Genomic DNA, 27,961 nt, shown 5'->3' on the forward strand with positions numbered 1-27,961 from the left:
AGGTTTTTATCATTTATTTACACTCAAATATCTGACACGGTTTCAGAGCCGGTTTAAAGATTCGCGGGGCCTGTAGCACAAATAATAGCGAGGCCCCTTCCCAAGATATATATTTTGCAACCCCCTCGGGGATCGGGGAACATAAATGTACACATCACTGCAGGGCCCGTAGCAGTGCTACTAGAATAAACTCGCTCTGCAGAGTCTGCTAAGCCAAAAACCATGTGTATAGTTTCTTTTGGCTTTCAGTATTATTACCTCAGCTTCCTAGTATTAAAAACCTACATTTTTGTTACCCATATGAGTACCTGACTAAATTTTAATAAAAACTTCACAAAACTGAGTATAACTATAACTCTTATTCACAAATGCAAATAATTATCAAAAAGGAAAGTTTGGTTTATTCTTCAATGAACTGTATTAAAAGAGCATTTTATTTTAAATTTAAAACTTAAAAACTGAGAGGTGTAAATACAAACACTTTAGACTATGTAACATCATTGTCTATGTTTGCCAAATGTCATATTTAGTACCGGCAAAGTCATTTGTTTGTAAGCATTAAATTGATCAACTGTACTTTGCACCAATTCATGATTATAATTTTTATTTCCATGGCTATGAATGAATGCCCATTGGTGTTGTATGAAAAAATAATACAAAGAAAAACAACAGGTGACCTAAAATCCTAATTATTTTATTAATGAAATAAAGCTATTTACAATAATAAATATTTTTACACATGAATTCTGCTATAAAATATTTCACTTGGTAATAATAATGTGACATATATTTAATATACATAATAGCAATTTTAATTTTTTAAACCGTAACCTCACTTCTTACTAACTTTTGATTTTAATTACATTTTGAGCAACCTGCAATATGTACAAACTGAATTGTTATCATCAACAACTCCTTAGCATTCATTACAACAGTATATAGTATAAGCTACTTTCTTATTTTTATTTCAAAGGAAGGGAATATTTATATGCATTTTCCCATAGCACACTATGGCTGTTGATACAGAATCTTTCCCCTTTTGATAAGGAAATAAACCAAATGTTTAATATCATCATAGATAATTATAATAACTGGTCTAAAGCATTAGTAAAGAAACCAGCTTCTGCCACAAAGGCTATGCCTTCCAATTAGTAGCCAGGGAGTGTTTTATACATGTCTACAGACAGGACATCACATGTTATGAAATGTGCTTATTCTCATTGAATATCATTCGGAATGAGGTGAGTTTGAGTTTTTCTGGGTTTTTTTTTTTTTTTACCTTGATACATTAAGAACCAAGATCTGAATGCACAGGAAGCATCAATCATCTTCTCCAGTGACAAACATGTGAACCAATTTCTCTGAGTTCAGCATCAGTGACGCTCTGTTTGAACCCACAACTTCTGCCAGTCGCTGGGCATCATACTTCGAGTACATCACAGTGCAGGTTGCATTGTCACAGTCTGTCCGACGTTTCGGGTCCTTGATCATGTTGCACAGTTCATAATAGAAGTGTGGGTACTGAGGAAGGCCATAAAATATCAGATGCTTTATACCACGAATCTTAAATCTGAAAGACAAACATAAAAGACAATGTATTTTTAGTCGTAGACCCATAAAAATAGACACAAAGTATGATTACTCTACAAATCTGTAATACATTTGGATACACTTATAATAGAGTGAAACAAAGAGTCTGTGATGTTGAAACAGGAAAATGAACTTACAATGACGACTAGAGCTCATCTCCATAACCATTACTCCTCAGAGGTATGTGCATTCTTAAAAATATGAATAATGCATTTCGTGGTATCAGAAACACCAGGATGACTAGATACATTTCCAATGTATGGAAATGCATAATGTAAACAATAAAATAAAGGTAATGTTAATTGAATTATTAAAAAAAATGGCTCTAATAGTGAAAAATATGCCACTGTCTTTAAAAACTAGTGTTTGACACTTTAACAATATAGCATTACCTTCTGTAGAAATGCAGTCGCTCGGTATAGAGCATGAAGTGAGCCTTCCCATGGTAGAAATCACATCGAGCACGAGTGATTCCTTTGTCTGATGCATATCTAAAACCAAGCATAACAGAAAACATTTATAGGAACAACCTCAAAAAAAAGAGTCACTGTACTGGCTCATGAAATTTGTTCAACTCAAAAACTACATTATGTGTATAATAAAACTATGACATGGATTGTTTTAACATTGGTAATTATTCAATGAATATATCACAATACTTGTACTGATATAGACTATTGTATCTCTTTTTAGAGAGGCAGTTGCATGCACTAAAAAATATCAGTTTATAAACTACTTGTAGAAAGAAAAGGGAAAGGAATATCTCAGCCCATTTTTAAATTATGGCTACTTGGAATCTAAGATATGGATATTTTTAAATTATGGCTACTTGGAATCTAAAATATGGATATTTTTAAATTATGGTTATTTGGCATCTAACATGGTTAGTTTGATACTGGTATCACATAGGCTACTCCTGTATAGCTGTAAGGAATCTTTAACAAAGTTTATTTACTCTGTTTAACAACACCATTAGAGCACACTTATTAATTAATCATTGGCTATTGGGTATCAAACATTTGGTAATTCTGACACGTATTCCATTCTTTCATTAGAAGTAAATGATCTTTAAATGCATTTTCCACAAAGACAGTATAGCACACACCACAGTCTGTGATATACCAGTCATGAGGTATTGGCTGAAATGGGAAAATCAAATGAGTTTGTCGAGATGGTTCGATCTTAAACCAAAGTTCTTCAGGAAAGCACTCTACTGACTGCATTGCAGAATCTTTCATATGCACTTTACCAAAGACAAGACAGCACTCTGGGGGGTCGATCCAACAACCTAGAGCATCTTGGGCAGGTGCTTTAACACTGACCTACATCCAGCTCAAACTGTCTTTGATTAGCATTACCATAATTATTACATAAATTATTGTAAACAGATTCTTCACTTTAACATACAATTATATACTCTGTCCATCACTCTTTAATTTAAATTGTAATTAAAAATAAATTATTTTTGTACTCCAATTTTATTTTAAGTAACATTTACAGAAATTATTCCTACTCATTAAGATGCACAAAATTGACATCTTCCTTCTTGAAGTAGTTTCTGACTCGCACGAAGTCGAAGTAGGATGGGAGGAATACAAATGTCTGGGACATCACAGGGTCCTTATGATGAGGCAGTAACTGAAAAAAGTAACATTTAACAACAGGTCTGCAATTATAATAAACAATTATTATAGAGATCTAAAAAATCCAAATCACAAGTTGTGTTGAAATACAATCCATATCCATAATTTCAAATTTGTATTTGATAAAACACATTATCAAATTAACTGTCAAAATCAGTTATATTAATTCCACCAGTTATCAAGCTAAACCAAACAGTTTTTTCATAACACAGATCACACAAGGCTCTCCTCTACATTTGCCTGAAAAGTGCATTTTATTTGAACCCTTGTGTGATTGCTCACCTAGAGTGATCTGCAGCTCGCCTTGATTGTACTCATGGCAAAGACTGCAAGTTATCCATTCTAATTAGAAAATCAACTTTCTATTAATCTATTAAAACATAAAAAAGAAGTTAATGACACCACTAGAGCACACTGATATATTAATCATCAGCTATTGGATGTCAAACATTTGTTAATTCTGACTTGTAGTCAACAGAGGAAACCCACCACCTTTTTTTAATGCAGAAACGGATCTCTTATATGCACTTTCCCACAGATAGGAAAGCACATACCACAGCCTTTGATCAGTTGCGGTGCACTGGTTGGAACAAAAAATTTTTTTTTATTAAGTCACTAAGGTACCGTATATCTTCGCCTATAAGTCGAATTTTTTTTACCCAAAAATTATTTTATAACTTGGGGGTCGACTTATAAGAGGGTGAAAAAATTTCACTCAAAAATATTACCGTTTTGGGGATTATTTTACAAGTTTTATTGTTGAAGTATGCCCTGTATTTATACTCAAATATGTTAATTTGACACATTTATTTTTTATAACCTTTTTTTTTTAGCATTAGAACGGTTTTGGTTATGCAAAAAGGCATGCGATCTCGCTCACATACCAAGAGAACAGTCCACTTAGTTCAAATAACAGTCATCACTAATAGCAAAAATGTAAACAATACTAACTACCTGTTGCCTGAATTTATTTTGAAATCTGGTCACTGGCATTAATGGTTGTTCAAACAATGTTTTGTCGGTGATTAACTTCATGAATATTACTGAGCTTTCCCTTAAGGTTGGACTATACCAATTCAAATCCCATAGGCGACCATGTTAACGTTTGTGTTTAAAAACACTATATGCAATATATCAACCAAACTGTGACCCATAAATATCAGTACTACAACCCCTACCTCAAAGTATTAACTGCAGAAAATGGTACCTTTCATGGCTCATTTTCGGTATAACCAGATGTTTCTGCAACACCCCTAGTTTCGCACAAAATTTTAGTACTTTTTTTTACAGGTACCCCATACATGTTCCAAGCACAAGGCTACTTGACACGGTGGTACTACATCAAATAAAATTGCATACATTTTTAGCCCAGATGAAACTAATTTTTTTTACAACCAACACACTCACATTTATAACCAATCACAGGACTTGTGGTGTTAACTTCTCTATCAAAAGTTCGGTACACCTCGAACTTCGACCCAGCCGGAAATTAATTGGTATAGTGCAACCTATACTGATAACATACATGTTTCAAAAGGTGGTGAATCATGTGTTTTTATGACAACCAGGATCTGGTGTCTTCTGACATAAACTGACAACCTCACTGAAACTGTTGTTTCTACAGTGCAACCTAATTTAATGTACACCTCACAAAACACATGTATTTTGTACAGTTTTGTACAAATGCAATATGTCATATTTGAAAAAATAATTTTTTTAAAAATAATACTCCTGAAGATATTTATTGTCAGATGTGTGTGTGTGCTCAGCTATATATGTAGAGACAGCATGGCTATTCAGAGTACCTCAACTCCTTAAACTTATTCCATTGAAACACATGTACTTGACTGACCCCTTGATTATGAAGACCTCAATAGGCACATCAAAGAAATATCAGTATTAAAAAAATACAATGTCTGAGGAAGGAAAAACCAACATGACTGCATCTGTATGAAGTAATGACTTAATGTCCTGCACATCACTGTTGGAAGAAAATCCTGTATGCTGAGTGTGGGCATCTTCAAGTTACCATGTGCGGGAATTTCAAATCCATCAGCTATGCAGATTTTCAAATTGGACCATCAAAACCATTGGCAGCCACCAATATTCCTGACTATATTTTTTATGTATACCCTACTGTAGTTGGAGGTTTTAAAAATTTGTAATATCTGGAATTATCATGCAGCTTTCGCATATTTATTTTTGATTCATTACTAAAAAAAACCTGTTTTTAAGTGACATAATTACCCGAACATCTATTTTATTGCATTATTTTCTAATCCAGATCAATACAATATGTATATTGGATGTATTCCTACAATCTGTAATCCAGCATATCATTTAGCTATTAACATTGGATAATACAGCATTAACAATAAAATAAATCATCAAATTACACCAAGGTAGATAATCAAATCTGGAAAAATTGGTTCCAAATCTAGTATACACTTAAAATACACTTCATGGGAGCAAACTAAGTGATTATTTTAAAAAAAGATTTGATCTGGAGACCTAAAGATATGTTTAACAAGCTTATTGTTATGTATAAATGAGAACAGAAGACACAATAGTGACAAAATTTTTAATTATGGCTTTGGTAAAAAAATTCTTCAAAGTAAAAAAATGTTTCCCCTAAAACTACAAATTTGTCTAAAATATGACTTAGCACCCTATAAATATGCCAAAAGGACAATAAAAATCAAGGTCTTTAAAAAGTTAAGCTATCAGAAGTACACACATGAAACATTAACTATGTTTATAGAAGTTAAAGACATTATCCCAATATTGGCACATGTTATTTTTAATATAAAAATAAATTGCTATTAAAATCTAAGTTCAGACTGCCTAGATATATTAACATATTTAAGAGCAGTTGTATATGTCAAGTCAAACACCATGTAAATAAGAACATTCAAATCTGTATAGTATGAATTATAGGCCAAAACCAACTTTTCCTCAGTGCTAATTTTTGTTCAAACTCCATTCAGAGCTATGTACAGTAATTATTGTCAAGGTCAAGGTCATTGTGAACTTGCATGGCCGAGTGACGGCTAATTAATCAAATAGTGTAGTTTAATTTAATTAAATCACAAAAATCATAATCTTTTTTATTATGCACTGAATATGTGCTATAGGTTGGACTATACCAATTCAAATCCCATAGGCGACCATGTTAACGTTTGTGTTTAAAAACACTATATGCAATATATCAACCAAACTGTGACCCATAAATATCAGTACTACAACCCCTACCTCAAAGTATTAACTGCAGAAAATGGTACCTTTCATGGCTCATTTTCGGTATAACCAGATGTTTCTGCAACACCCCTAGTTTCGCACAAAATTTTAGTACTTTTTTTTACAGGTACCCCATACATGTTCCAAGCACAAGGCTACTTGACACGGTGGTACTACATCAAATAAAATTGCATACATTTTTAGCCCAGATGAAACTAATTTTTTTTACAACCAACACACTCACATTTATAACCAATCACAGGACTTGTGGTGTTAACTTCTCTATCAAAAGTTCGGTACACCTCGAACTTCGACCCAGCCGGAAATTAATTGGTATAGTGCAACCTTAAAACAGCTTAGACTGATATCTGCAGTTCACTAGAGCAATAGGGACATACATAAAATCCAGTGTACTTTCCAGAGTTATCCTCCTTACATGTATTAATATGGCGGCAAAACATGTGATTAACTGATACTTTCAGTTTTATTGTAGTTATCTGTTGTCAGTGTTTATAAATAAAGTTGTTGTCTGTGCACAAAACCATGCTGTACAGTGCCATACGGTAACAGCCAAACAGCTTTCACTATCTACTAAGGAAATATTTCGTTTTGATGCTGTTACTTGTTTGCGATGTACAAAACGTGAAAACCGAAGTTTGTAAAATAATTTTCTTTTGTTCAAATATTGTACATTACTGTTCTCATGTGCTGAAAATAAGAAATACTTCAATATTTATAAGTTATTTTTCATGGGTCGACTTATAAACGGGTCAAAAAAATAAGTTTTCAGGGCTTGAAATTAGGGACTCGACTTATAGCCGAGATCGACTTACAGGCGAAGATATGCGGTAATCAAAATAGTAGGAAATATGAATTACTAAAGACAATGAACATGAAATGTAAAACTGTCTTTTTATTACATTTTCTGACATGTAAAATACATGGTCTGTTTCTTAATAACTTACTACAGACTTGATAAACTATGTTGTGCTTTCTACAAAGACATACCTTCTTGATGAAGAAGTTAAATTTGGTGTCAGACAGCTGATTGTAACTGGAACATTCCAGTCTGTGAAAAATCTGAAAACCAATACCAACAATTAGAAGAAATAAAATATTATAAAGCATTTTTAAAAAGTTTGTTTAACTAGAACCACATTGATCTATTAATCATCGGCATATGGATGTCAAATAATTACTTTTTTATTACTTCAAGTCTTAAGAGGAAATATGCTACATTTTTCCATTTGCATTAGCAACAAGGCATCTTTTTCATGCACTTCCTCAGACAGGACAGTACATGCCATGACTTAGATATACCAGTTATGGTGCACTGGCTGATGAGGAAAACCCAATCAGAGAATGGGTTCACTGAGGTCATTTGATCCTATGACGCAAGTACCTCATGTGAGCGCTCTAACAGCTTTTTTAATGACATTACACCTGTTATCTCCACATTAATTACAGAAAATACTATCTTTATTCATTCTCATTTAAACTAATTCAACTAAGTTTTTAAAAAAAACAAATTTTAAACCTAAAGTAAAATTAAATGAAGAACCAACATTTGGGTCTTCCACATGAATTTATTTCACTTCGAGCATAAAACATTTTAAGCACGCACCAAAAATGCTGGCTTCCCCAAAATAAATTACTCTATTAATATAGAGTAGATCTAGCATGATTTAGGCTTGATTACAGAGATTAAATCTCAGTGGGTACAGTTGTCCATAAAATGTAGACCTGTGTTGCCAATAATTGAACTTAATAAACTTCAACTTCAAGATAATTTTAATAAAGGAAGGAAGGAAATGTTGGAACGAGAAATAGCCTAATGGGTATACCGACGGGGATCGATCCTAGACCGACTGCACATCAAGCGAGGCCGTACCACTGGGCTACGTCCCGCCCCCAAATAATTTTAATAAATGCATAACCGTGATATGAATATGTCAAATGGTCACATATCAGGTACACGTGAATATCTGTAAAAACATTACCTGTGGCAACTGAGCTATGATCTGGCAGATGGCACCATTTTCTGGCTTGCGGATGAACTGAATTTTACCTGCATAATCTGAACAGTGTTAAAGAAAACTGTGTTCATATTGCTGTATATATTACATATAATATTAACACAGACAACAAGATACATGTTTAGCTTCATCATGCAGAACAAACAAAATGACACAATCATCTTTATTGCTCTAAAATAGTTTGCTGACAGTGATATCAGACATTAGAAATACTGGAGTCTTGGAGCACTATTTTTATTTATATTTAGTGCATTAATAAAATAATCATATATACTATTATAAATATTATGAATAATAAATTTGGGTTCAGAAACCATTATGTGGCCATTAAATTAAACAGAAACAATAATGAAATAATAATTTGTGCTACTATGTCTATAAATAAATGTATGTTATTTTTGGAATGTCAAACATTGTATCATATCCAGCACTTGCCTAAAAATGTGACATTTGTGTTAAAAATGCCCTATAAATTAAGCACCCTGCCCTGTCGAAATTTTGGCTAGAACACCGATTTGGTTTTATAAAACTTGCACAAGGGAGATAATATATCAAAATTAGCTAAAAGTCAATCTGGTTTTCTTATGGTACAAAAGAAAATGATATGATGAACAACTATAAACCAAGTTTCATTGACCTAGGACTTACAGTTTGTGAGCAACTGATATAAATGTGAAACTTTAACATAAAAGTAGTGCGTCGTTAAATAAAACATTTCCTTCCTTTCCTTTAACGCAAAAGTTGACGTCACTGCCACCACCTATATATCGCCTTTTTACTTCTTAAAGGCAATACAAAGACTGAACAGACAAGACAATAACAGTGAATCACACTGAAGGATACTGTAGCAGTGTTTGTTGAAAACAGCATTGATCTCGGGACAAAACACCGAGCTCAAACTAATAGTCTGTCGGTAGAACCTGGACCTAAATAACAATTAAAAATATATAATATTAACAGTCATACTAATAGTGAAATCTTTAACTCAAACCTATTTTCATAGGACTATTATGCTAAAAAATATAAAACAACCCACTCAACATATTAGTTATTATTAATTCTTAACATTTTAAAATTAATTAATAAACAAAACTGTATCAATAATAGCTAGATTGACCAAAAAGGGATGTATCTCTAAAATTATATAGAGGATAATAAACGAGTTTCCAGTTATTATCAAATTTATGTCCTGAGTAAAATAATTTTAAGTTGTCACGAGCTTTAGTGAGTGACAAATGAAAATTATTTCACGAGGGACATAAATTTGATAATAATTGGTACCGAGTTTGTTATTCTATTTATTACCTCAGCTATATTTTCTCTAAAAGCCTTTATTTTCGACGCACATGCATGATGACCAACCTGTATAGAAATGATGTAAACCACTTTACGCACTGTTCTGAGAATTGCTATAACTTTGTAATTTAATCACATTCATAGATAATTTTCAAAAACAAAAGTTCTCTTTATTCCGCTACAAAATCTATAAGGAATTGCTTTAAAATGATATTTTGTTGTAAGTTTAACACCAAAAACACACAGCCATAAACACAAACTCTTTACACTACATGACGTCATGTTCTGTGTTTGCCAAATCGTGATGACTTCATATTTAGTACCGACAAGGTCATTGGTTTGTAAGCATCAAATTGTCCAATAGTATTGTTCGTTAGACCAATGCAGAATATTTCCCACTGAGAAAATATGGAAAATATTTCCCCTTTTATGAGTGACTGCTGGGGTAATAAAGAGAAATAACAGAATACATATATGTCTAGAACATGTTAGATTTGAAAGTCATTACAAAAGCAGCCTGGAATAAAAAAATATATATATATAAAAGGTATGATATAGTTTTGCTAAAATTCTCACCATCCATTTAGCGTCCACATTCGCACACGTGAGAAGTCAACTCCATGGGATTCCTTTGGTTGAAGATGAAGATGGTTGAATGTATGCTACAAAAGAATATTATGGTTCAGATAAAGACAAAAATATAAATAAATACTTTTTTTTATTTTTTTATTATGTTCTATATAAAATCACACTCCACATCCCATAATTCATGTACATATATAAATATATAAAATTATTCTGTGACCTTTAATTTGGCCACTTTTACTGATGATTAAACATTACAATATTGATGAGATGTCTTTCCAAAAATGAATATTTCGTCCCTCTGGTCTGCTTCAACCAAGATCGATAAAGAACGATGTTGCTGCATTTTTGAGTATTCACATTTTTTAATACAATCATCAGAAATGTGTATGACAAGCAGGCAACACCAAAGATTATTAAGTTATGAAATAACATACAATAAGAACTTACTAAAATATGGTCCCAGTTCTGCATAAGAAAAATGTCTGCTTGATCCAGGATTAGAATCTCTATTGAAGAAAGAAAGTCATAATCTCGATCTTTCTCTCTGCAATGAAATATGAACAGGAAATATTTAAAACAATTATAAATTATGCAAATAGTATTTTTCATGATGTGAAATTGTTTCCAATATTTTTTTTTAATAAAATATCAATACAGTATCTTGCGTGTAAATCTGTGTGTTCATCTAAAAGAAATGCGTTCTTTAATATTTATTTAAATTACTAGTATTAATTTTTGTTATATATATCACATAACACTTTAGTAAATGCCAAGTTCAATAATTATCAAAGAACACAGCATTTTTTGTTTTTATGAACACTAAATTATTTTCAGTCAAATATCGTTATTTTTATATTGAAGGAAGCCGTCCAATAAACTTGAGATATTGGGAAAAGTTATGCTAAAGAACAATTTCTTGACTTCCTGGGTTCTCAAGATTAGAGAGATACCGAAGTTTAACTGTACAGACCCTTCAGCCCCAATGACTGTGCGAAGCCCCAGCGGTGAAGCCAGGATGATATCCGAGGAGTAGAATGGAGAATACAGCTTCAGAGATTTTTTAGACACACTGATTCCTATCCGGAAATGATCATCATTGTTTCCAGTGAACGTGGCTTCGTAGTCCTCTAGAAAACATAAAATCATGAAACAGTGTACAGATTATTGAATCAAATGCCATGCTGGCTAAAATCACACACACACACACACACACACACACACAAATATATATATATATATATATATATATATATATATATATATATATATATATATATATATATATATATATATATATATATATATATATATATATATATATATATATAAAGGTGGTTTAAAATAGTTGTAATGCACCATTTCATCATATTTATTGTTAAAACATGCTGCTCTGTGTATCAGTTTGAAGTGTTATATGATAGATGAACTTTCAGATAAAACCAGGGCTAGCCCTGGGTTGCTATTTTTGTTTGCCAAAAACTTCGCCAATCTTCAATTTCTTTCGCCAATCTAAATATATATTCGCCAGTAACATATTGGCATTTCAGTCAAAAGATTTTTTTTTTAATCTCGTTCTTTATGATAATATAGTATATGCTAAAATGTACTTATTATTCAGTTCACGTCTTGTAATCTAATAATGAAATGCTGCTGATGTTTAGGGCTGCCTGTAGCCCAGTAGTAAAGCACTTGTATGATGTGCTGTCAGTCTAGGGTTGATCCCAGTTGATGGGCTCATTAAGTTGGTGCATCACGAATGGTATATCACAAAAGAGACAATTTTACTTTTCGTATGCATCAGAGAATGATATAAATTGTATGTTTCTCTGTAATTTGAAAGAATCAAGTGAATTTTGATCCAATATATATGTTCCCAAAAAGATTCACCGGACTAAGATATACACTATACATATATTTTTGCACCAAGTGTGAAATGTAAGTACCGGTACATAATGTTTACATATTTAATAGCCTAACAACTTATATCATTCAGTATCTGAGCTTTCAAGATATGCATGCAAAATGCTGGAATAAATGAGGTCCAGAACAGGACCCAATGCCCTTTTGTTTTTATTACAATTTTTTTTTAAACATTTACATAATGTAAGATTGGACTTTTTTTGGTAACCCTGCCCACGTTATGTTTTGTAACGATGACAATACTCACCCCTCTAAAGTTCTTTAACAATTGTCTCCCACACACTTCCTTCTTTCCGTGTCACTGACATTAATTTTACCAACATTATAAATTTATAAACATTAGATTTTCTGTTCTTATTTTGGTTATCTTTTTTCTTTTCTGCTTTATATAAAGATAAAACTCAATAATCCCACCAGAGACTGTGCTACCCCCTCCAGATATTGTTCCAATGCCACAGGCCTGTGGGCATGTATCTTTAATCTCTTTGGTAATAGATGTATTGTTGTATATATAATAGAAAAATCATATTTTAAAGAAACAAAATGGCCAGACTGGCTGTTTTATTTTATGAAAAAAAGTGTGCAACTCTTGATCATACCCTACGCCATGACCTCGTTTTGTAACTACCCTCCTAACTTCCCGGTATGATATATAACTGAATACTATTCATAATTAGTATGGTGTCCAACTCAAGGTTATAGCCAGTCACCCAACATAAAGACAAAGGAAACATCTTTATGTTATTGCTATCAAAACACTGGCGTGTGACATTCTTTCACAAGTGGGGAAAAAAACCTTTTTCAGTTTCACACCGGTTTCAAGTTTTGCATTTCTGTGCAAGGGGCGGAGGGATGTATCATGTCGGCGTTAGTATTATATCCGTAGATATAGCACAAATGAATTATAATTTCGCCATTTAATATGTTTGAAATATAATCTATAAATGAAGAAAGTTTTAACTAATAATGATTGTATATTCATAAGTGAGAAACAATATGTATTCCTCACCAACTTCATGGAAATGAACTCAACCATGTGACCTAGATTTATAACATTAACCGGTATGACAAAACATGACTAATAAAAAATAAAACTTGTAGTCGATAGTAATCAAACATTTAGTATCAACAATGCAACATGTCTTAAACAGTATTTCATTTTATTTAGTCGCGTTTTCTAGCTTTACAACAAGCAGCTGGCAGTACGCTACTGAATAGTAGACTGGCCACGTGGACATGCAAACAACGTTTATTCACACATCAACTGAACAAAACTGGTCGCACACGTTTGGTTCTAAAAATCGAGATTGAAAAAAATCTTTCGCAAACTTTTTCCCCAAACCGAAAATTCTCTCACACAATTTTTGTTTGTCTCCGCAGTTGGCATGTTACAAGTCAGTAAATGAAAATAACCTCAATAGCAGTAAATGAAACCAACCTCAAAAGTAAAGTTTAATGTAACCAATTAATCAACTCACATTTTTGTCAGCCATTTTTCCTCCAAGATAAATTAACAGTTATGATATCTTAGACCCATTTTCTTGAACAAAAACATTAACAGAACAATACAATATAGTAATATTAAAAGCCCTCAAAATGTAGCTACCTGGTTTTAGTCCCTTTCTGAAATCTTCATCATTTTCAGCTCCATACTCAGACTTAAACCGCTTTCTACTGCTGACTGTTACCTATAATTTCAGTATAGTCACATATGAACACACAAGATAAAATGACCTTTATGAACCAAGAATAATAACAGATTCCCACTCTAATTTTACCAATAACCCAGTCTGAATATGCTTTTAGAGCAAACAAATGAAAATTATTTCCTTAAATGAAGTCTTTGAAGTCACTGACATAAAGCTGGTATTATTTGTTTTCTATTTTTTTAAATCAACTACATTAATGTTTGCTTTCTTTCACTGGTTGTGGAATACTTAAGATAACTGCAGGTATATCTTTACAAAGCCAGATGTGAAAGTATAAGACTAAGCCAACAACACAAAATAATATGAAATGACAAAAGTGTGGATAAGCAGTTGTTGTGGCTGGTGAAACAAACAAGAACTAGGATGTGGTTTGCAAAAGAAATTGAAAAATGGGTTAGCAGGAAGAATGAGATGTAATCTAGAGCAGAGAGAAAAAGGGACACTTGGATTAAAAAGGGATTTTTTGATTTCATTAGCCATTACACAAAACAATAACGTCTGTGCAGTATCGCCAATAACACTGCATAATCTGAGAATTAAGTAATGTTGTATACAAATTAAATCATGTCCTTAGAGTTGGGGGTCCGTGGAATTAAAATAAACTCCCCTTAAAGAATCAGAATCATGTAATTTAAATGTGTTCCATTTTAAGGTATACGGCATGCAACCTTCGCCTTTAAACAGCACCCAAATGCAAAACATACTAATCCTACATACATACATACATACATACACACAGACACACACACACACACACACATGGGTCAAAGATGAGTACATAGACAGGTTAACCCCAAAAGAATTTCCGTTCATTTGATTTGTGCTAATCACAGAACCCCTATTTCAAGATCAAAGCATATAAATAATATATAATTCATTATGAGCTTCTACATGTTCATACTTTGCCTTGGTCTTTGATCAAGTCTGTAAGAATGTCGACCACTTTGAGCGCTGACTGTCTGAACGGCAGAACAATCAAAACTTTGGGTCGTGTGAGGCCCTGGTCTCGGTAATCTCTGAAACAAACAAATGGATGACATCTTTAAGTGGTTACAAACATAACACAGCAGACTGATACATTGCATCTAGTTGTATATTGGATATCAACATTTTAACTTCCAAACTAAAAATGAAATTCAAAGGTATAATGAATTACAACACTATATTAACTTCAACAGTAGACATTCACTCATTTTAAAGAAGGAAAAGAACTTTATTGTTAGAAATTAACTAATTTCAATAGCAGAAACTAACCAATTTCAGTTTTCAAAATTAACTAATATGAATACAAGAAATTACAAAAGAAGCTTTAAAATTTTAAATGAGTCCATAAGACACTTCTAAAATATACAGCAAATAAAAATTATGAATATGTATGGTCTGATAAATTCTGACAAACAAGCCCTTTTTGGTATGTACATAAAACGTAACTTACTCATCCCCTGATGTTTGCTTTGTCTTTAATTTGGCATTATGAGCTATTATACGACTTCTGGACCTGGAAAAAAAAGAGCTAATTAGTATTAATCTACTAGTAACACTCCAACAGGATTGCCATAAAAATGTCAATTTGTCTGCTTTCCACATTTATAAAAAACATTATCTAACACTATGAAGTGGTATAAATTTAATCAACTTGCATTGTGGAAGGCAAAGCAAAACATCTTATAGGGTGTATACTACCAAATCAAATCCCATAGACGACAATAGTAACATATGTGGCTAAAACTCCTACCTGCAACGTATCAACCGACATAAACGCCACGGATATAAATACTACCACCCCTTACACTTAAAGTGAATCGGAAAAAAATGGGGGTCAAGCTGCTAGTTTCTGAGATAACGGGTAGCGTCTATGACTACACTAGTTTCGCACAAAATTCGAGTACTTTTTTTTACAGATACCCCATACATGTTTCAAGCACAAGGCTACTTGACACATTGGTACTAGATGAAATAAAATTGCACATTTTTTTTACCCAGATGAAACTATTATTTTTTACAACCAACACACTCACATTTATAACCAATCACAGGACTTGTGGTGTTCACTTCTCTATCAAAAGTTCGGTGCACCTCGAACTTTGACCCAGCCGGAAGTTATTTGGTTTAGTACTACCAATACTGGTATTGTGAAAAAATCACTTATTAACCAAATGCCATACAAGGAGGGGTAACTCTATGAAGCATTCTATTTATCCCAAGTTACAAAATGCACAAATACCGATATTAGGAAACAAAACAGCAATTTAATATTTAAGAAATTCGATAAATTCTACAGTATAGTTAACTGAATAGTTTATACATTTCTTTTAAAATGGTCCCAGCTAGTCTATGTTTGCATTGTCATGCATACATGTAGGTGTCAGAAGATGACAGCAACTGGATATGACTGGAACAATTACAGATTAAACTTAATTTTCATCTAGTAGGCCAATGATTTATCTTTAGAGTTGGGGGTGGGTTGTGCTCCCCTTCCTCTCCTTGCTTCCTACACCCATGGCATGAATGAAAAAATATAATTCTAATATTAATTATAAATGAAATTTGTTGTTATACTTGAGGACATGGTTTAGGGCGTGTAGACAGTAAACTAATCGCAGCTTTTCTCCATTCACAAGATCTCTGAATGGAAACTGTACATCCTGGAAAAGAAAATACAATAGCATAACCATGTTTCACATTATTGGTTATTGATTTTCATAATAGCTCATAACAAAAGGCATTATTTCATTCATATTAACAAATTTAAAAAATTTCACAACTTTTCTATTATGCATGGAATAAATGAATACTATTAATAACATTCAAACCATTGTTAAAGCAAAATGTCACTACATCAAAAATAATTATATATCTTCATCAAAGAAAGTGCATTTAATTATAATTTAATTAAATAAATTTTATCATAACTGACCTAAAATACATATGTCAATAACTGTAAAACTGTCTGAACAATAAATACAAAAACATGTTACTGTTTACCAACAATTTACTTAAAATTGTGTACATGTATTATTTTTTCCAGGACTTTTATTTCTAGTAAACTAAGCAACACAAGCAAAACAAAAACCCTCTAATGTGAAGAAAATTTAATAAGTAGACTACAGTAACTACAATGACCTACAGTCAAAAACAATTTGTATACTTAATTACCTGGTAAGTATTCAGTACTCTGAACATTGATAGCTGTAAAGTAGATAATTTACCTGAAATTTAAAAAAAGTTTTTAAAAAAAATACCAGATTCATGTGTGACTGACAAAATGTGCTAGTATAGACAAAGCATTAGATTAGACAGGTTTTAAGCTATTGTCACTGAACAGGTCTCTGTGATTGTTTATTTAACAATGCACGTAACACATTTTATTACGGTTATATGGCGTCTCTGTGATTGTGCCAGTCTACACAGAAATCCAGATTACAATAAAATTAGTGGTCAAGTAGTACAGTATAACCTCAATTTAACGTCAACTAATGTACCAATGCAATTTTGGCGTTATATGGTTTTGGCAGTATAGTGAGGGTGCCTTGGGTAGTAACAAAAATAAAATTAAAATAACAATCAGGTAAGAAATTATCAAATATTTTGTGTATTTATAAACATGGCAAGTCAGAATATTGATTTCTTTCTACAACACAAACATTTTATGCTTTAATGGCATCCCGGGCACTGCATGGCCACTGATGGAATTGGCTCCAGTTCAGTGTCACACTCTTTTTCCTGGTTATCGCATGTTTTTTCATAACTTATCTTGACACTTTCAACAATCTGCTCATCACTGAGACTGGCAAATGTCTCAACCTCTTTATCAACATTGACAAACGCATCAAAGTCCATTTGCAGTTAATAGTTGATAAAAAAAAAACCTGTGTATTACATCACCACCGAGATCCCGTAATGCTGTCATTTCATTGGCTGGTGCTTCAAGCAACTCTGCGTGAGGCTCTTGGGAAACAACCTCTGTATAAATTCAATAGTTAGACTGTCGTTTGTTCTGTCCCGTGAGCTCTAATTGGGCATGAATACTGTGACTACCCAAAGCTATTGTTGCTAATTGCCACTCAATAACACAATGAATGAATGAATGAATGTTTAACGACACCCCAGCACGAAAAATACATCGGCCACTGGGTGTCAAACCATGGTAATGCAAATAAATAAAGTGATGATCAACATCAATACAAAAATTCAAGGTTTAAACAAAAACAGTGTAAAGAACTGTGCAACAATACAAATACAAATATCACAGAATTTTACGGACACCGAATTTTACTCTAAACTTCAATTTGTGCTGTATTGGCCATTCTCAAAGAGAATGTTTACACCCCTGCACCACGGTGAGGTTACAGCACACGCAAGGGTCAATAACACAAAGCACATTTACTGTACACTACCAGTGGTCATCAGTGTTAGATTTTCACCAATCACCAGGTTGATTAAAGCCCTATGATTAACTTCTGACCACACTGTTTGTGGTATTATTGAGGGGATTATAATAACTAAATAGAGTTTGGTTCAAAGAGGACTTTGGTGGATGGCGAGGGTGGCAGTAAATCGAGGGAATTAAACAGAGATACAAATAGTACTTGAAAAGAACTTGGCGGTAGGTGGGGTTGGCGTTAAATTGGGGGCAATAAATCGAGGGTACACTGTAAATGCAATTTATGTTTCAGAACTCATTGATAATAAAAAGTTGACAGTCTTTATGACAATTAAAACAATGACCATTAAATATATAAAGATGAAACAATATTAAGTAATTTAGTTTATTATGGCATATGGCCAAAGGTTAAGTGGTCATTAGCCAAGTTACTAAATGCTAATTAAACTTGAATTTGGTGAATACTTTTCACTATTAAGTTGCCAAAAAGTTATTTGAAAATCATCTGCTCTTTTGGCTATTTCGCTAATTGAAATCTGAATTTTACTACATATTTTCTTATCAAATTTGCCAAATTAACACTAGTCCATCTTAAACCCTATTGACAGGTTAATTGTTATATATCGCTAGATATAAATAGAAGTCTGGATCCACATATTTTACCAGTTACACATAAGAATGCAAAACATCTGTTCCTTCTGTCAAATTTATTTCTTCCATTTCTTTTATTTTTTTCATAGCACAAGGGAAATCACCCTTCCCTCTTTGCTTTCATTAAAAACAAAAATCAAGTTTCAGTTAGTTAAATCTGAGTGCAAGTGAATTCTTTTGGGCAACTTTACCCCAATAATCAAACTTACCACCAGACTCGTCCATTTGACATAGTGTACGGTTAGTCTCTTGAACTTGAGCACACAATCTCTGTTTGACCTGTTCAGATAATTTTAATGAAAATTAATAATAGTAATTTCTGTCTGTCACGTGTAATGGTGGGAACAGATGATAAATTTTTATGTAAATTAAACATTGACAAAACATAAAGATGGTATTTTGAAAAGCCCACTTACTATCTGCACATTTCAATATTAGTTCAGTTACATAGTCATACTGTAAATGAATCTGAATTTATTTTAATATACATCTGAACTTTAAATGTTTTAATCAACAATTAGATATTATTTGTGACCTATAACATTTGAAAAATATCTAAACAAATATCTAAGCCATTTACTAAAAACTAGTCTTTCTTGTATGAACTGAAATAAATAAATAAATGTTTTATTTAATGACGCACTCAGACATATGATTAAGGACCACACAGATATTGAGATAGGAAACCCACTGTCGCCACTTCATGGGCTACCTTTTTTATTAGCAGCAAGGGATCTTTTATATGCACCATCCCACAGACAGGGTAGTACATACCACAGCCTTTGATATACCAGTCGTGGTGCACTAGCTGGAACAAGAAACAGTCCAATGGACCCACCAGCAGGGATTTATCCTACACTGACAGCGCATCGAGCGAGCGCTGTACCACTGGGCTACATCCAGCCCCGTGTATGGAATGATGCATGTGTATCACTGAATGAAACTGGAACAGTAAATGTGTCTACTTAACAGAATCCAACTGTTTATACATCTAGTCACGATACTCTTTTGGCACTTTTACTTCTTTTATCATAAAAATGTTTTTGTGTAAACACTCATCACATTGGTGTTAATATTTAGGCTACATACATTTAATTTTTCTAAATTCTTTTCAGACACATCAGACTTTGGAAGTAGGTCGGGCTTTAGCCGCTGCAGAAAAGCTTTACCAATACCTGGCATCTACAAGAGAAAGAATGTATTCAGTTAATGTGATTAACATTGGAAAAAAGTGTTTAATAACAAATAATAATAACACCAGTTGTTTATAATCAATTGACGAAGCAGTTGAAATGAGGAACAAGTTACAACTACAGTGCTCACCCTGTCCATTGCCAAATTAGCTAATTTTTATACAACAGTAGTATTTGGCTAATAAAATGTCTTTAAATTACCCACTATTGAATAATTTTAAAACAAACAATCTGTTTATCTGAAAATTGGCTCAACCAAAATTCTTACTAGTTTGAGTCCTGAACTGTTACAAAAATCTACAGATCAGTATGCGATTTTGAGAGTCTGGGAGACAGAGAGTCGCAAAAATCATACAAGACTCTCTAGCTTAGCTAGCATACGAGCCTGCACAGCTCGTAAACATTATTTGCACAAATTACATTGATTCTTCAAAATGACATAGTCTACATATATCTCAAAATCCTGGGAAAGCACAGTCTTGAATAGCGATCTTTTCCATGGTGTCATACAAAACATTTAGTGTATCTTCTGTTCTACTAGAGGCACATGGCAGGGCTCGCTGGGTTGGTGGAAGGCTCTAAAGATTTGCAACAGGGAGACCGTATGACACTTAAATGTTTTAAACCAAAATATGTACAAAGCTATTTACAAACACTATACACAAAACCTGTGAAGCCTTTAGAGTATTGAGGTAAAAGATACAGAACAAAACCAATCATAAATCACACATTCATGGTACCATTATCTCCTCCTTCTCCCATTTCATTTTGTCACTTAGTTCTTCTGCAACATCCTCAGCAAGATCTCTCTCAAAGTGAATACTGAATGGATCTGTATGGAGAAAATATTAAATGTTCTGCAGATGAACTTGCAATTACAGTATTTGTAAATAATAATGATCACAGTAAATAATGATTACCTAACTTGAAAGACATAATTTTTTAATATACGTACATTTATTTAACAATTTTAAAATCTTCTTTCCATAATTGCTATATGATGGTGAGAAATGGAATAAAATATTTCTATAATGAAACATACATAACATTGTTATTTGATAGCGGACATTTGAATGTCAGCCTTACAACGGTGGTAAATGGTCCTCGTGCTATCCACATAGGCACATCTTTTTATTATCTGCACACTTTCCAAATCGATCATAGAGGTTTAAAAATGGATGAAATGGCCAATAATAAAAATAGTGAATCATAATTTTTAAAGTCATTTTTCATTACCTTTTCGTTAAAAGGATTTTCTTGCAATTCTATATTATAGGTTGTTCTTTATTGCAAATTGCTGCTCTCCTCTTATTTCAAATGGGGAAAAAAATTTATTAACCAGTTTTCATTTTCCATGACCCAACTCAAAATTCCACGACTTTCCAGGCTTGGAAAATTATATTTACAAATTTGATAAATTTCCAGGATTTCCATGACCCGTATGAATTCTGCTATCGGTAGACACCAATCTACATATTACCTGATTCTTTTAAACATATCTCTGGGTTGTCCTTGTCTTCCTCCCCTTCAGAACTCGAAACACATTCAGATAACTTTCTTTTTCTTTTTGTTCTTAGTAACTTAACAGTTTTCTTTTGTTCATCTCTGTCATTTTCTTCCCCATCACTACTGGAGTCTGATTTACTAGCATCTTCCAGTTCACTTCCATGATCAATATCCTCATCAACATCATCTTCATCCAAGTTACTATCCACATTACTTCCATCTTCGTGTACATCACTTCCATCATCATCTGCTACATCATCATCATCATCCTCTACATCATCCTCATCACCAATATCATCATCACCTGACTGTGCACCACTATCAGCATCTTCTCCTGATGCTATAGAGAGAAATAGTGAATTGTACATGAATGACTATTATGCACGTTATTTTACAACCAGCTGTTTCATAACATTTCTAAACAAGTTGGATATGATATGACATAAATGGTATTCATTGTACACAAGTGTAGTATTCTACTCTTAAAAAAAATTAAATAAATAAAAAGTTATAATAATGAACAGACTGTTGTTACTACATTAATTATGGTGTTTGATACAGAGGATATTTCATGTTTTTTGTCAAAGCCTGCACGATGAGTGTGATATGAATGCAAACTTCACGAGATGAAATATAAATCATATTTGACAAAAAATATTAAATTTTCTATTTATTATATGGCTTTTGGCAATTTACCTTTATTTTTAAAATGCCCCCAGCAAAATAGTTCCGGCTTTCTTACAGTGAAGATAACACTTTCAACAGTGACGAATACACATTTCAGAATGAAATAGTGAAATTTTCACTCTAAAAAAAATGTGTTATCGTCACTGAGAACACTTTTATTTCACTGATATTTTCAGATATTTCACTAAATGTTATATAATAAATGTAAGTATCATTAATAGAAATCATTATATGTAGTGTTACTTTCTGCAAATGATTTGATATATCATGGAGCAGGCAACCAATTAGATGTTCTCTCAAAGTAAAACTTTATGGGTGGGCATATTCTTTACTACTTCAGTCAGTAGATGGTATATATACTAGTAAAAGATAATAAAATAGCAATAACAACAAAGGCACTCATCCAGTTGACAGTTTTAAACATTAATAAATGAAAATTGACAGAAAGTTGAGAAACATTTTATTTCTCATAATAGCTATCATGCATTTTATGGCATTTAAATAAAAAAAATTAACAAATTGGTACATGTAATATATATACAGTAACATATACCCTGTGCATATTATTAATGAATTTGTAATCACAGATGTAGTTCAATCAACACTCCAGCAGTGTGAAGAAATAAAGACAAACACTTGTGCTATTTATTAAAAATATTTCAACTGTTTTGTTCCTGTAGGCCAATACTGAAAAAAGCTATGGTCTTGTGATTAACATTTATCGGAACTTTACAAAACAGTTAGTGTCCCTTATTTTGATTGGCCAGTTAAAAATAGAAAGCACTACTGAGTGAGAAGCATGTGAACTGTGTTGCATTTGTCTTCTTTTGGGGGGTTTTCTTTTCGTAATTAAGCCTATTCGCTTAAGTGTAATTTTCGCGGTTAAATTAAAAATATGAAAACGCAAAACTTACAAACATGTGAATAATACATGTTTTACAGTATTTTACGATACAAATTATATATCTATAGTCCGTCCCATCCTCCTACAACAATATTTTTTGTAAATAATTTCAGTTTGGTTTGACGTAAAAAGAAAAGTAAAAAAGTGTTTTGAAAGTAAAAAAAATGTACTATTTTTGTGTGCAATTTAGAAAACAAATGGATCATAAATAAATAACGTGTAGTAAATTCCATAGTATGAAAAAATGTGTTCCCCGTGGGACGGACTATAGGTATTTAAATTTGGCACTTACAGATCCCACAATTAATATTTAATTCCAGTCATACACAGCAGATGGAAGAAAAACTACATAAAAAGGAAATCATAAATCCTACATTCAAAATGATCCTTGGCTGTCTGGCCAATAGAAGATATTAGTTGTTGATATGACGTTTCCTCCTCACTCTCAGAAGAACTTTCAAGTACAGGTTCAACTTTCTGTAATGAGGCAATAACAAGTGCGATTGCATGCATGTTATACTAGTTTTAATAATTAAAAGAATTAACAAATAAATTGTAATAAAATATTTTTTACATTTCAACTCCAATGATATTCAAGGTAGAATTTTTTATTTTCAACTTTTAAATAAAAATGATGTACGATTAAACTTTAATATTGGTCTGTGATTAACTGCTCTTTTAGGTGTATGTAACCTTTGCCAGGGAAGACAGATTTTTTTTTAATCAATTTTCAAATAACTTAAAATTTCACATTAGGAAATATAAATCATGCAGTAATCAAGGTTCACACTGGAAATAATTTTGGTTTAACAAATTTTCACACATGTAGAGAATTTCCTTAAAAATCATTCAAAAGTGGCTAATTTAAAGAACATTTTATTAGCCAAAACTTAAATTTTGTAGCCACTTTGTATGAAAATTAGCAACTGACAGGATGAGCTCTGGGTAATTGATACTTTGTTAGAAAATAATTATGATTTTCTACATTTTTAAAAGTTTAAAAATAATTTGGCAAAATGTTCTGCTCACCCAGAGCTAGCCCTGGCTTCATTCAAAGTAACATTTGGTTGTACTGTCAAAGATCTGAGTTAGTATGTATGTTTGTTACAAAGGAAAACAGTACAACACTTACTGCTGTAGGTGCAGCAACAGAGTCCTCAACTTTTGTGTATTTTTTCACTTCTCCTCTGAAATAAAAAGTTAAAGTGTGTTTTATTTAATGACACCACTAGAGCATATTGATTTATTTATTACTGGCTATTGGATGTTTTCCTCTGAAATAAAGAGACTTAGAGATGAGGGTCAGATGGAATTTTTAGATCATGAAACCATCAACTTTTACCAACCAATCGTTTAAGTGTAAATGGTGCTTAAAATTAAATCTGTTTGCTACTTTGTCAGATATTTTTAAGGTGCAGTTTGTTTTCCATATTAAACCTAGTAAATAATAAAGGATAAATATGGAGGCAAGACTTCCTTTTCCGTGAATGCTTGACTTTTCAACTGCCAGGTCAGGTCGCCCTAAAAATATGCCAGAGCTCGCACTCCCAACACATTACCCGTTCCCCCCCTAAAACCACCCCCCCCCCCCCCCCCCCCCAAAAAAAACCCAACCCTGTTCACCCCCAGTTGCAGATTGGGGGGTGTATTCTTGAACAACAATAAAAAGAAACCACAATTATGAAAACAATACTTGTTTCTAAGATAAAATAAGTCATGTGATCACTGACAGCCATAATATTCAAGGTTTATCCAAGATTTTTTTTTACCAGTGTTCCATGTCCATGTGAAAATTAAAGTTAGTAAATCATTCTTGGGATATTGTTTTCAGGCTATACCACTAGATTAATGTCATTTAGTAGTAGGGCCTTCCTGAATCCAAAATATTGGGACTTGTGGGTCAAACTCGACCCAGACCAGATGATGATGAGATTAAGGAATAAAGAAAAATAGCATTATGCATCTTAATTCCAGTGCTGAACATTGATACCAAATCATGTCATTGTATTGCATTTAAAAACCGGTTGATATGTGCAGTGTTGTGATGGACGAATGGCCAGTTTAAAACGAGAAACTAGCACATGATCATATATTATTATGTAACTTATATCGCTGATATCTATTGCTGAAATTATTGTCATACATTGATCATTGTATTCCACCTTGTATGGATATTCGAGTCCTTTGAACGGACTCAAGTTTTGCTAGACTCAACCTGTGCCTGAGTACTTGTGGAGACCATATTTAGTAGAAAATTAAAATTCATTTAGAACAAAATTCAACTGCCCATGGCCCATAGCTCCAGAATGTAGCTTCACTTGAGGGTGGTAGTGCTGGTATAAAATACTAGTTGAAAATTCTCTATTTTTTCCATTAGTAGCAAGGGATCTTTTCTAACGCACCTTCCCACAGACAAGATAGCCCTTCCACAAAATAGGTCGATCTCGCCGCCGGTCTATCTCACCCAAGCAATTTCGCCACTGGTGAGATAGCCAAAAATTCCATTTGCTGTTCGGTGAAGTCACTGTACATTATGCATGTAACAAAATGTGATTGTGGCTGTTTAAAATATTTCCATTACTAACATACATTATTTTATAAGCTTATAATTATCATTCAGTGCATGTTTTAGTTTTTTGTTGTTATTTCGGTCACCGACAGTTTTCAGGGCTTCTAGATTATGGTAGCCCCACTCCCGTGGCTAGTGATATTCAATGTTGGGCTAGTAAATAACTACTATTACCATGCCCGATGGCTAGTGAAAAAACATATCAAATTCTGCATTTAAGTCTATTTTGTAAATATGAATATCCTGGCCCTGGGCATTCCTACCTCCTCAATCTTAGTGTTTTAAGCTATATCTCCCTCTTTAGGTGACATATCTGATTATTACCATTAGTAAAATTGTATTTACTTTAAAGTAAAGTCGGGTTAGTGGATTTTTAATCGTGGCTAGTAAATAAAAAAAATTACTGATCTCATGGCAAGTGGATTTCATAAAAATTGTAGAAGCCTTGGTTTTCTTCCATGTTTAGTCTTTTCCACTTACTTACTGATTCAAGTGATTGCGATATTATAATTAATGTACCATGTTAATAAATAATATACCAAATTAGACCATATGTCTATATTTTCTGTCTTCAGTCAGTTATTTACCCTATGCCAGTTAAATTGCATCATCCTGTCCTGGTACATAAGTGTAGACCTGTAGATTTCACAGGGCCATAGCTGGCATTTTTTGTTTCAGGGGGCAAATGAGTGGTTAATAGTCTAAAACTGCTTAAACGGTTAAGAAGAGAATTTTCTTTAAGTTTCTATAATGCTTTCCGAATGCTAGCTACGACCCTGCTTCAGCCAACTTTAACCGGAATAAGTTTAATCACTGAGTACAGTGGTACCATCCAGCATTTGATATAGCCAGGTTAGCCTACCAGTGTAGCCGGAGTACTCTATCGTTCAAAAGCTAGACAGTAATTTAGACAGTTATAATTGCTCTCTCAGCCAGAGATAACTCTGATAGCTAAAACATGGAATTACTGTCTACCATTGGGTAGCCCTGAGTACTCTGATGGTAAGAGAGCTATTAATAGACGGACATTTGGACAGGTATCACACTGTTACTCAGAGTATTCGGGCTAACCATCAGGCAGGAAAATATTTCCACTCTAATACAATAACCCCATGTTTGGTGCTGATTACCATTACATTGATAATTGTCAAGTTTGCTGATAATGATTATTTCACATAATAAGCACTAATACACACACTTTAGGAAACAACCCAACAGCATGGTGCCCCCCCCCCCCCCATCCCTTTATGATGGCCGAGACAAATGTCTGTCTAGCTGTCGAACATCAGAGTACTCAGGCTACCTACCAGTGGTGGTGAACTGGCTGGAACAAGAAATAGCCCAATGGTAGGCCTAATAGGCTATTGGGGAAGTGCCCAGGAGGCAACCACACATGACACAGTTGAGTTGGGGTGAACTAACAAAATCATGAAAATGTAAGATGGGGGGTGAGATGACTGGGTGCAAAACTGAATAGGACGAACTGGTCAAACTAGGGGTGGGGTGGGAAAACTGACTGGCATGGGTTTCAATTTATGGTGGTACGAAATGACTGTGGTACTTTTAAACTGACAACATACGATACTACCAAGATTTACCGTATTTCCGATGGGTGACATTCACCAAATTGACGAAAATGATGTCTTTGTGCTTGTGATACATTTGAAATAGTTCCTCTTTTTTTCCCTCGAAAACGACCACCACCTCTTTTTCCCCTAAAACCCATTTTTGCTACATTTGCCACAATGTTTTGTACCGCTTCTTTTTCCTTTCCTAAAAATAATTAAAGTACTATTCCGTGTTCAGCGTCAGCGAGCGTCACTAACGTTCGCGAAATATTTGGATGGTCACTGACGTTGTTATTTGGTTTAACGTGAAGCGCATAAACCAGTCTAGTGAACGTTTTTCTTTTCTGACTGAACTCAGTTTGACCAGATTGTGTTATCTTCACCACGTGCTGCATATTTTCGGTCTTTGTTCGGAATATATCGTCCATTTCCGTGATGTGAAAAAATCAGCCACCGCTCTCTCTCTCGGTCACGTGTTAT

At 33.2% G+C, this 27,961-nt stretch overlaps 1 protein-coding gene across 1 annotated transcript; it reads right to left on the minus strand.

The window, feature by feature from the left end:
• Positions 1-27,832, minus strand: LOC121371357 (digestive organ expansion factor homolog). The gene is made up of 21 exons (XM_041497182.1): positions 27,512-27,832; positions 24,477-24,531; positions 23,719-23,821; positions 21,728-22,093; positions 20,988-21,079; positions 20,144-20,236; positions 19,264-19,333; positions 17,176-17,228; positions 16,579-16,664; positions 15,455-15,517; positions 14,921-15,035; positions 13,917-13,998; positions 11,361-11,517; positions 10,838-10,934; positions 10,379-10,464; positions 9,350-9,432; positions 8,471-8,547; positions 7,479-7,550; positions 3,104-3,228; positions 1,983-2,081; positions 1-1,570 (listed from the first exon to the last, which is right to left on the minus strand). Exons 1-21 carry the CDS (start codon positions 27,637-27,639, stop codon positions 1,321-1,323), a joined length of 2,352 nt encoding a protein of 783 aa, XP_041353116.1. The 5' UTR covers positions 27,640-27,832; the 3' UTR covers positions 1-1,320.
• Between the last annotated feature and the right edge of the window lie 129 nt (positions 27,833-27,961).

The sequence above is a fragment of the Gigantopelta aegis genome, chromosome 4, assembly GCF_016097555.1.
Source record: "Gigantopelta aegis isolate Gae_Host chromosome 4, Gae_host_genome, whole genome shotgun sequence".
Classification (NCBI taxonomy): domain Eukaryota; kingdom Metazoa; phylum Mollusca; class Gastropoda; order Neomphalida; family Peltospiridae; genus Gigantopelta; species Gigantopelta aegis.